This window comes from Meles meles, chromosome 7 (assembly GCF_922984935.1).
Source record: "Meles meles chromosome 7, mMelMel3.1 paternal haplotype, whole genome shotgun sequence".
Classification (NCBI taxonomy): domain Eukaryota; kingdom Metazoa; phylum Chordata; class Mammalia; order Carnivora; family Mustelidae; genus Meles; species Meles meles.
Genome location: NC_060072.1, coordinates 92,868,296 through 92,880,334, shown reverse-complemented (window position 1 = coordinate 92,880,334; position 12,039 = coordinate 92,868,296). Strand labels below are relative to the sequence as shown.

Below are 12,039 nucleotides of genomic sequence, written 5' to 3'. Positions count from 1 at the left end.
ATTTTGCAATCTTAATTAGTATGTATCTTTGTGTGGACCTCCTTGGGTTGATTTTTTGAGGGTATCTCTGTACCTCCTAAGTGTTGATTTCTGTTTCCTACCCCAGATTCAGGAAGTTTTCAGTTACTATTTCTTCAAATGAATTTTCTTTTCCCTTTTCTCTCTTCTTCTGAGATGCCTATAATGCGAATGTGATTACACTTGATGGAGTCGCTGAGTTACATTAGTCTATTCTTATTTTGCATATATATATATATATATTTTCATCTGCTCAACTTGATTACTATTACTCTGTCCTTCAGGTCACCAATGTTGGTTGACTTAATCTAGTCTGTTACTTATTCCATGCAGTGTTTATAAATTTCACTTATTTTGCTCTTAAACTCTGATTGTTTTCTTTTAATATTTTTGTTAAGGATCTCACTGAGGGTCTCCACTCTTTTCTCAAGTCTAGTAATTATCTTTATGATCATAACTTGAAATTCTATATCAGGCATATTACTTATCTCCATTTCACTTAGGTCTCTTGCTGTAGTTTTGTTCTGGTCTTTCATCTGGGATATATTCCTCTGCCTCATCAATTTTTCTTACTTTCTGTTTCTTTGTGTTAGGAAAGTCTGCTTCTTCTCCTGCTTTTAACAGTAATAGCTTTAAAAAGAGGAGATCCTGTATGCCCTGAGGGGATTGTCCCCCATTCACTGGAACCTGGCATGAGAGGTGTCTCCTATCTGTACTCCATGTGCCTTGCTATTGTATGTTGGCCACTTTTTCCTTCACTCCAATCATCCTAGTGGCTCTCTTTGCCTATTATGGGCAGTGTTTTCTCACTGTGGTATTAGTGGATCAATCTGGGGCTGCCTTGGGCTGAATTTAGACAGACCAGGTGTTTGTCAGAGATGCAGTAGCACTAAACTGCAAGGGTATTTCCCTGTGCTCTCCCCTGAGAAGCTTTCGTTGGTGGGTGGGGCCTGCAATCAGTCCAACTGTCTTCTCCCAGCCCACTGCTAGGGGTAAGTCTGAGGGATGTGTGCTTATATTCCCTTGACTCCAGGCACTTTGGAGTGGTACTTGCCTTTGTCAAGGCTGCTTGCACCCTGCTACGCTTGTGCCTGGTTTGAATGGGCTCTGGCCAAGAACATATTGGAGGCAGTGGGATATGCAATGTCTGCAAAGCTTACATGCTAGTGAAAGATGACATGTTGCTATTTATAGTCAGAGTAATTAATGAAAGATATAAATTTAGTGTCCATAAATTAGCTGTTCCTATGGATTGTCTCTGCTCCTCTCTAGTCCTTGTTACCTCCTGCCTCTTTTATGATTGGGATATTATTTTGCTTATGGAATCACCGAGTTCCCTATGTCTACCTTATTGATCAACTAGCTTTCTTTCCCCTATTCTTTTAAAGTTCATTATTTTCCATAATCTTACCTCCTATATCACATATGTTATCCTGTGCTTCTTTAATCCTTGTAGTGGTTGTATCTACTCTGTTTGCATCTCTGTTGTAGTTTTTTTTTTTTTTTTTTCAGCCTGACTAGTTTTTAGATCTCTGCAGCAAGGGTTTCTCTCATGTCTTGTATGCTTTTTTCAAGTCTTCTAGTAGTATTATAACTGTTGACCTAAATTCTTGTTCAGATATATTGCTTATATCTGCTTTGAGCTAGTCTCTGGCTGTGATATCTTCCTGATCTTTCTTTAGGGGAGAATTCCTCCATCTTGTTAGCTTGGTTAAGTTTCTATCTTTTGCATGTTATAAACTGTTGTTACCTCAGAGTAGTGCTAAATTAAAAAGAGGTCATACAGTGTCCAGGGCCTGGCACTTTGGGAAGTGTTTCTGGTGTATGCTGTGTGCACTCTGCTATTGTGTTTTGGCTGTTCTCTCCCACTGGTCAGTCCTCTGCAGAGTTCCTTCTTGTTTGCAGTGGAGAGACTTTTGGCCATTATCTAGGTATGCATTGATTTGTTTGTTGAAAAAGCATAGGAAAAAGGCAAGAAAGAAAAAGAAAAAAAAAGTTGTATGTGTGGGGAAGGCTGATCCAAAAAGAAAAGGAAGCAGAACAACAATAAAAACAACAACAGATACTCAAAAATATTATAGACTGATTCCAAAGAAATAGGAAAAAAAGGGAAAACAGAAGAAGAAAAGAAAAAAAACATCCTGAACAAAAATAAAATAGAACTAAATTGAAGTGAGAAAAGGAAATAAAAGCCAAACAAAAACCTGTAAGCCTGATTCCACAGGAAAAATAAAAAATAAAATAAAATAAACAATAAGGCAAAAGAAAAAAAAAAAATACTGCCCAGTCCTATTTTCACCAGAAGTGAAGGGGATACATTGGGACAGTTTGTTCAGTAGACTTGGTGAATGCAGCATTCTGCCTGTTTTGCTCCTCTGTGTGGGAGGGGGAGAGACCCACTGAGCTGGGTCTATCCAAAAGACATTAGGGGAGCTCCATTACTTGCCTCTACCTACTTCTGGAGGCAACTGGTGTTCTTTGGTTTATGGTCACATTATCATATCTCTGCCTCTGTGTTTTAGATTGCTTTCTCTTCTTTCTGTATCAAATATCTCTCTGCCTCTCTTTTAATAAGGATACTTGCAGTTACATTTAAAACCTATGTGGATAAACCAGGATAATCTCTCCATTTTAAGACCTTTAACTTAGGGACCCCTGGGTGGTTCAGTGGGTTAAAGCCTCTGCCTTCGACTCAGGTCGTGATCCCAGGGTCCTGGGATCGAGCCCCGCATTGGGCTCTCTGCTCAGCAGGAAGCCTGCTTCCTCTTCTCTCTCTCTGCCTGCCTCTCAGCCTACTTGTGATCTCTGTCTGTGAAATAAGAAATAAAATGTTTAAAAAAATAAGATCTTTAACTTAATCATATCTGCAAAGACTTTTTTTTTAATTGGGTAATATTTGCAGGTTCCAGAGATTAGGTCTCCTTATTTTAGGCCATCATTATCAATCTGCCACTTTCAGCTACATTATCATCACCATCTCTTCAGCAGTAGATTATTATTCTCATTATTCTGGTTACTTACATTTATGAGTTTGCTAAGAGGGCATTGATTAGTATGGTGACCAGGATCATAGACAGAGATGTAAAGTTAAAATTCTTATGATCATTTTTTTAGAAGTCAGTTTTTTAGAAATAATATATCCTGATTCATAGCATGAAAATTGTTTTATGTAATTCTCCAAGTTTGTTTCTTTAGCTTTATATTCCATAGCGTGATAATTAAATTGACAAATTATACTGTACATTGGCTACTACTAAGTGCTATGCACAGTACAAATATCTTCTCATCAAAGTTAAAACAACTCCATAAAATAAGAATGTTCTTACCATCTCCTTTTAGTCAAGTAGGAAATAAATGCTGGAATGATCAACCAATTTGATTGTTAAAATATAATTAAGTAGTTTGGAGCTGAGATTGAAAAATTAAGATTTTCAAGTAGTCTACTCATGGCTATCATATTGATTCATATTTTCTTGCAAACTAGTAGTTTTGTAGTAACATTTATTATAGTTCTGCAAATTCTAAATAGACTATGTGAAATCAGACAAATGTATGACTATGAAAAAACAAAGAAATTGTTGTCACAAGATTAGAGGTAATTCCTTTCTAGTTGTATCTGTAGCCCAATGAATCACATACAAAACAAGGCCAAAAAAAAAAATGAAAAAGAAAAGAAAAACTCACCAAATCAAATGAATATATTAAGGATATAGTTTGTCTCCTTTTAATAAAAGAAATCAATATTAGAAAAAAAAAGAAATCAATATTAGAGTTATCTGCAAAATTTGAATATACATATTGTGTTCAAAATTATTAGAGAATGGTTATTTATTTATTTATTTATTTTTAAATATTTTATTTATTTATTTGACAGATAGAGATCACAAGTATGCAGAGAGGCAGGCAGAGTGCTGAGCAGAGAGCCTGATGTGGGGCTCAATCTCAGGACCCTGAGATCATGACCTGAGCCAAAGTCATAGGTTTAACCCACTGAGCCACCCAGGTGCCCGAGGAATGGTTATTTAAAATCTGATACCTGGTACACTGATTAATGTAGGAAAAAAGTGAGTATATTGAATTTAAATATGAATCTGTTCCAGTCAAGTATGTTATTTACTTGGAATTTACAAGCTTATCATGAAAATGAGTGGGTCCTTGAGGGAATTGCCCCTTGAAAGGCAAGCACCTGGAATCTTTCTCCCCACCTAGACAACATTTCCACTGGTAATATCTGTCTGATATAATCAGTTTAGAACTCTAGGGTTTAGTGAAGTCCTGTAACTTCCAAAGGAAGGCTGGGATGATAAATTATTGTTAATTTTCATAATTTTAGATCTTAGCACAATAGCAGAGACCCATCCCATTGCCCCAGCTGAGGAATTGAATATTTAATTTTTAATTTAATATTTATTACTTTAAGTTTAAGTGTATATATCCACTGTGGCCTGTGGTTATCCTATTGGACAACACACATGTAAGTAATCTTACTAGTAGTCTAATAAAAAGAAGTCAAGTCATATCCAAATATATTTGGTAGATTATTGAGATAGAATTAACTACAAAAAAAGGTCACCTTCTGGGGAGTATATAGTTTGATGAACTCTGACAAACATATATAATCAGGCAATCACCATTACAATCAAGATATAAAATATTTCCATTATCCAACACAGTTTTCTCATGACACTTTTGTAGTCAATCACTTCTCACCATCAGCCCCTAAAACCATTGATCAGATTTCTAACCCTATGGTTCAGTGTTTTTCAGAATTATAGAAATAGAATCACAGAATATGTAGACATTGTATATGGCTTCTTTCACTTAGTGTAGTATTTCTAAGAATCAATTGTGTTTTTTTATCTGACTAATTTATTGCATTTTATGTACATGCCATAATTTTTTTAATTACTTACGAGATGATGGAAATTGGATCATCTCCAGGTTTGGGCATTATCATAAATTATATTTAATAGCTAAAAATCAGTTCACTTGAAAGTAATTTCACCAAATATCCAATTGAAACCTCAACCTATTAATATGATAAAATGTTATGCTTGTTACTTGTAAGTAAATACACTACCAGGTGCCAGAGTGTAAAATAGTTTGCAATAAAGTCTAAAATTACTTCTGTTGCTAATTGGAAGCAAGGCTGTGTCTTGGGCTTGTACAACTCTGCTTGGGATTTTTCTGTGTTGCCCCAGGACGATGAACTCCTGATGATCCTGTTAACTATTTCATCCATTATTCTAAATTATTAATGATACTCCTCTGGGATACTTTCACTTCAGCTTTTGTTTAAGGTAGACTACAATGGTGTTTTTTATTGCCAGTAATTAGTATTTTTGGAACTTTGATCCTATGGATAAGTTTTGTTTTGTTTTTTTTCCTCTTTGCTTTATTTCAGTAGAACCCTTGAGTCTGTGGTAAATAGAAAATGATAAAGCTGCAGCATTTCATAAGTGGATAGAAAGCAATATGGAGTCTCAGGATAGTTGCTTAACTGTCATCAGATGATGCCCCGAGTTTTTTTAGTTGTCTCACTTTATTTTGTTTTAATGTATAACTACTGATTTTGAGGCTTTGAATGATAGCAATTGTAAAAACCAGCTTTCACAAAATGTAAGTTATCTGGAAAAGAAGATGGATGTCCATTAAAATTATTAATACTTGAGTTCTGAACTTCAAAGTGAGTATAAATTTAAGGGATGTGGAAATTCTTTACAGAAGGAACATATGTTCATGGTCCCTCCCACAAAAATTATGGACATTGGGGAGGGGAGGCGAACCATAAGAGACTATGGACTCTGAAAAACAACCTGAGGGTTTTGAAGGGTCAGGGGTGGGAGGTTGGGGGAACAGGTGGTGGGTGATGGGGAGGGCACGTTTTGCATGGAGCACTGGGTGTTGTGCAAAAAGAATGAATACTGTTACGCTGAAAAAAAATAAATAAAAAAAAAAATCATAGATAGGAAATATCCAGCTTATAAAATAAAATATGATAATAAGAGAGCAAAATCATGATTAATTATGTTAACATAAATATCTGGCATGTGCATATAAGGGATACTAGATGCAGTAGATGCCAGAAGGTAAGGGGACTATAATTTTAACTTGACTTCAAACTCAGAAATTAAGTTAAGTGCACAATTTAGTCCCTGAATAGTCTCATTCAGGGAGTTGAATTTGACTACACATTTTTAAGGCTTACAGTTTGTTTTTTTTTTAATGGTTGTGTATTAACAGATGTTGTAATCTATTTTATTCATATATAGTTATGTAACTTTCATTTCCTCTGATTCTCTTCATCAATTATTTTCCTGAGTAAAATAATGTGGAAAAAATGCTGAGCATCTCTTTTCTAAAATCTAAAATACCATAGTTCTAGAACAGTCTGTTAGATCCACGTGGTAACAGAAACTGTATGCTAACTCCTGGACCATAGCTTTTCAAATAAGAATAGAGCAAGATGGGAGTTATAACAAGGATAAACATATATTTTTATATAAAACTTGTGGCCACACAGTAGTTGAAGATTGCAAGTCTTCAACTGCCATTAAAAATATTAAAGCTATTCCCTAAAATCTGTTTTAGAAAAGCACATTGAGAATGGAACAGTTTTATCTTTGCCCAAATAAGAAAAAATAATATATAATCAGCAATATTAATAAGACAAGTGCAAAAGAATAAAAATAACAGAGTGCTTTAGCAAACCATTTCCTTTATAAGTCTGCAAGTAATGCATATAATGAAACAGACTAGCATGTTTCACATAAAAGAGAATAGTATGTCATGGAAATAAGTAGAATTCTTATACTTAAAAAAAAAAACGGGTTAATATTATGTTAGGGAGAGAAAATATGACCCTAATATTCAAGATTCTTTTGGCTGGTTTAAGAATTAAAGTGACATGAGCCAGATTAATAGGAGAAAATGAAATTAATTGCATATATATGGGTGGCTCCATGAGAATATGGGAATAATAGGCAGTCAGGCAATTGAGACTTATATGCCATTCTGGTCAAAGAAGTATGTGGAGGTCTGGGACTTCAAAGGGAACTAAGACAATTCAAAGGAACAAAAAAGTGTCAGTGTTTGAGGATATACATTTATATTACAAATCCTGTGATAGTCAATGACTAAGCAGGACTGATTTCCATTAATTTGGTAAAGGGAAGTGAAATCTGCCACTCCAAAATGTGTCTCTTTGGTATGGTCATTAATTTAAGCTAATTATTTTTGAGAAATGTAAGATTCAGAATGTTTTTCCTTTTACCTCCTTTTTTCCCCCTTTACAACCTTTTACCTCCTCCTCAAATGTCTGAAAGAATTTAGATAATGCTCCAAATTTAAATAATGCTCCCTGCTCCAAAAGGGAACCATCACCATAAACAACTACAATGTAATATGAAAGAGGTGTGATAGAGAGGGAGGAATTTAGCAGTCTGTTAAAATTCTTCTGTATATCTCATTGTTTCCATGTGGCCCAGTAAACAGTTGTTCCTCAAACACTGACATTTAGGAGTGGCAGATTTCACTTCCCTACAATAATTTCTGTTAGTATTCAACAATTCTACAAAGAATATTGGGAAAGTAAAATAAAAAGGAGTGACCCAAATTATGTAGACACATGTAGGAACCTCAAAAAGGTTAATTCAAAAAATACAGAATATTTTTTATTAAAATATGTTGTTTTTGTCATGTTTTGTTTTGTTGTATTTGTTATATATACTGAAAAAGAACTGTCCATTTGAATATAGCAAAGCCAGTGAAGAAAATTCATATTAATAATTGTGAACTCTAGGTGCAGAAAAAATTTCACTTTACCGAATTAATGGAAATCAGTCCTGCTTAGTCATTGACTATCACAGGATTTGTAATATAAGTGTATATCCTGATTTTGCAAATCACCCTGATACACATTCTAAAACACAGAACAACATAGTGTATTTGCATATATGGAATAAAAAAGCTAGAAAAATACGTTTAAAATAACTCATATTCTTTTATTTAAATTATTCATGCAGAGTTGAGTCCATTAAAGAGGAATGGGTAAAAAATGCATATTAACCAAAGAAAATATTCAATTCCAGAGAAAAAAATGTGAGAAATATTATAATAAAGAGAACTAATAGATGAAAAAGGACTTAGTATTGTCATAGCATGTAATTACGTGTCATCACAAATTTCAGACTGGAGAAATCCTTTCCAAATAGATAAATTGAGAATATATACCTTTTTCTTGCATTAGGTAAATAAATAAATATTTAGGTTAACATATATGTTCGCCTCCCCTCCCCAACCCTCAGGTTGTTTTTCAGAGTCCATAGTCTCTTATGGAGGCGAACCATAAGAGACTATGGACTCTGAAAAACAACCTGAGGGTTTTGAAGGGTCAGGGGTGGGAGGTTGGGGGAACAGGTGGTGGGTGATGGGGAGGGCACGTTTTGCATGGAGCACTGGGTGTTGTGCAAAAAGAATGAATACTGTTACGCTGAAAAAATTAATAAAAAGGGAAAAAAAAAAAAAGATTTTAGTTTTAAAAAAATGAAAAAAAAAAAACATATATGTTTAGTTAAGATGTGCAATTAGTATATATATATTTATTTAGTTTGTATATATTTAGGTTAATTTCTATATAATTGAGTTATATACACAGGCTTATGTATAGGTATTTAGGTTTATATATATTTATACATAGGTTAATGTGTATATGTATATGAAAATTTATATTACACTACAATATATTATATTCATGTGTATGTTTAATTTTTTGTCTTTTTTCTTATGTATATTTGTTAAGGTGCATATAAGAGACATGAAAAACCAATCAATGGAAATAGAGTTCATTCTCCTGGGACTGACAGATGACCCACAATTGCAAATTGTGATTTTCATGTTTCTCTTTCTTAATTACACATTGAGCTTGATGGGGAACTTAATCATTATCCTCCTCACCCTGCTAGATCCTCGCCTCAAGACACCAATGTATTTCTTTCTCCGTAATTTCTCATTTTTAGAAATCATATTCACAACAGTATGTATTCCCAGATACTTGATAACCATTGTGACTAGAGAAAAAACCATCTCATATAATAATTGTGCAGCTCAATTGTTTTTTATTCTTTTATTGGGAGTTACAGAGTTTTACCTTCTGGCTGCTATGTCCTATGACCGCTATGTTGCCATCTGTAAACCCTTGCATTACCCAATCGTTATGAACAACAGAGTGTGCTATTGGCTTGTACTTTCCTCTTGGCTAACCGGATTCCTAATCATCTTTCCTCCTATGCTTATGGGACTCAAGCTCAATTTCTGTGCTTCCAAAATAATTGATCACTTTATGTGTGAAACTTCTCCTATCCTGCAGATATCCTGCACAGATACCCGTGTCCTAGAATTGATGTCTTTTATCTTTGCTGTGGTGACCCTTGTGGTCACATTGGTGTTAGTGATTCTCTCCTACACTTGCATCATGAAGACAATTATGAAATTCCCTTCGGCACAGCAAAGGACCAAAGCTTTTTCCACTTGTACTTCCCATATGATTGTTGTCTCCATGACTTATGGGAGCTGCATCTTTGTGTATATTAAACCATCTGCCAAAGAAAGGGTGACTGTATCCAAAGGCATAGCTTTGCTGTATACCTCAGTTGCCCCTTTACTAAACCCCTTCATTTATACCCTAAGGAACCAGCAGGTGAAAGAAGTCTTCTGGGATATGTTACAAAAGATGTGTTTTTCAAAAAAGCAGTTGTAATGAATGTTACAAATCACAGCTTTGCTCTAAAAATTAAAAAAAAAATCATTCATTTCTTTTTTTTAAGATTTTGTTTATTTATTTGAGACAGAGATAGCATAAGCAGAGTGGAGGCTGAAGGGAGAGGGAGAAGCAGGCTTCCAGGGAGCCTGATGAAGGGCTTGATCCCGGGACCCGGGATCATGACCTGAGGCAAAAGCAGATGCTCAACTGACTGAACCTCCTAGGCACCCTCATTCATTTCTTCTGATTGTGTTTTTCTGCCTCATTACTTATCTGCTATGGACATTCTCTTGGAGAATCTTGCAGCTAAGTTCCACCGTTACATTTTATTATTCTTAATGAAAACACCTCTCAAATTTGTACCACAAGCTTTAAATAACATTTCTTGATTGTATATTAGCATCTAGAAACCACGACTTTTAAAAAATATGCCTTTTATAAGTATAATTTGCTATATTTAATTTGTTAATTAAACATCTATTATGTATCCCCCTTATTTCAGACATTGCAAAGTGCTTCATCCTTATATTTAAGAAGTTTGTCTTACATACAGGAGACAAACACATAACTCTAATATTAATACACATTGTATAATTAGTGTTGTAATAAAAGGATATTAAAATTATATGGGGCATATTGTAGAGTTTCTGAGTTATTTTGGAGTTCTGGGAGGCCTTTTAGGAGAAAGTAATAGTGAGACTAAAAATATACATAAGGAAAGAAGTCTTAAGTCTAAATATATGCAAATAGCACAGATGTATTAAATAACCACATGCATTTGAGGAATTAGTATATCTAATGTTTAAAACAAGATTTTGGAGATATTCAGCCTGGTTTCAGTAAAGTTTCCTTACAAATACAATGTCGAATACTTCACAGAATGCATAAAATTTTTGTGTCTCAGAATTTCCATATATAAAGTAGGATAATGTTTTAGAAGATTTTATTTCATTTATTTTAGAGACAGTGTGTGTGTGTATAAGAGCAGGGGGAGAGGCAGAGAGAAAGGGAAGTGGACTCCCCGCTGAGCCTAGAGCTGATGTGGACCTTGATCTCATGATCTGAACCAAAACGGAGAGATGGATGCTTAACTGACTAAGCCACCCAGGCGCCTGTTTTGCACCCAGTAAAAGATATTGCTTATTTTGAACAATTCAAGAATGTGGTTCAACTAGTACTTAATATGATATATATAATACAGGTAGAGGTAACAAGTATTTTGGACTTACACCTGGTATTTAAGTAATGTTGAAATGTTTCATGAAGAATCACTTTGGTAGCCTTTTAAATGTAACTTACAATTATAATTCCTGCCCTTTCATTCCTATTTCTGGAATGAAACCAGTATATCCTATGTTAGCTGTCTGTTTTCTAAAATTGTTATGAACTAAATTCACTGTTTTTCATAGCAATGTAGTGTCAAATTATTACCTGGTATAAGGTTTGTTTGCCAAAATCTTTCTCTCAATTCCAGCTTGCTTTCTACCTAGCAAAACTATGTTAATTCTGATCTGAAGAAAATATGCACAGGCTCTATTCCTTTGGCAACAATAGTGTACATCTCCATATTCAAAGATTCAGCAAACTTCCATCTAGGAAATATACATTTCCTTTGTGTAGGTATTCCACCCTTACTTTTGGTTTAGGGAAGTGATAGAAGAATATCTTTCATCTATCTCACTCCTTTTCTTCAGGGTAATTAGGTTAATACTTCCATCTGTTTATAAACCCTATATATATACATCTGACTGCAATTGTTGGACTGTTTTTAGACTCTTATCTGCAAAAAAAAACTTTGTATTTGGCCTTTTTATAGCAATTCATGGACAATAAGGAATTCTCATTTGACTTACAAATTTACAAGCTACTTCTTAAATTTATTATTGAAAGTATGATTACTCTTACTTTCATTCAATGATTCTGAGAATCTTCTAAGACTACTAAATGTATTTTTTCTAAGGCCATATTGTTATAATTCTATTTTCCATTTCTTTGGAAGCTTCATAATTAGGAAATTCAACCCCTCTAAAAACAAGATTATTGTTTAGATCATTAAAATAGTAAACTTATTTGAACCCTTTTATTCACCAATAAAGGTCTCATTAGTCAAATAGTTTAAGTGTAACTATTGAGATTTTTAAGGAAGTCTTCCCATAGTCTGTAAAGTACTAGTCTGAAGATAAACATTGGTTTATGGAACCAGAAGAAAAAGTTTGTCTGCATCCACGCCAGTGTAAAACAACTGTGCTGTACAACTGTTG

General features: G+C 34.2%; 1 protein-coding gene across 1 annotated transcript; it reads left to right on the top strand.

Annotated features, from left to right (window-relative positions):
• The first annotated feature begins 8,833 nt into the window (after positions 1-8,833).
• Positions 8,834-9,775, top strand: LOC123947009 (olfactory receptor 6C6-like). The gene has a single exon (XM_046012940.1). The coding sequence runs from the start codon at positions 8,834-8,836 to the stop codon at positions 9,773-9,775; it is 942 nt and encodes a 313-aa protein (XP_045868896.1).
• Positions 9,776-12,039: the final 2,264 nt, after the last annotated feature.

Coding starts and splice junctions, on each gene's coding strand:
- LOC123947009 (XM_046012940.1), top strand. CDS start 8,834: ATGAAAAACCAATCAATGGAAATAGAGTTCATTCTCCTGGGACTGACA.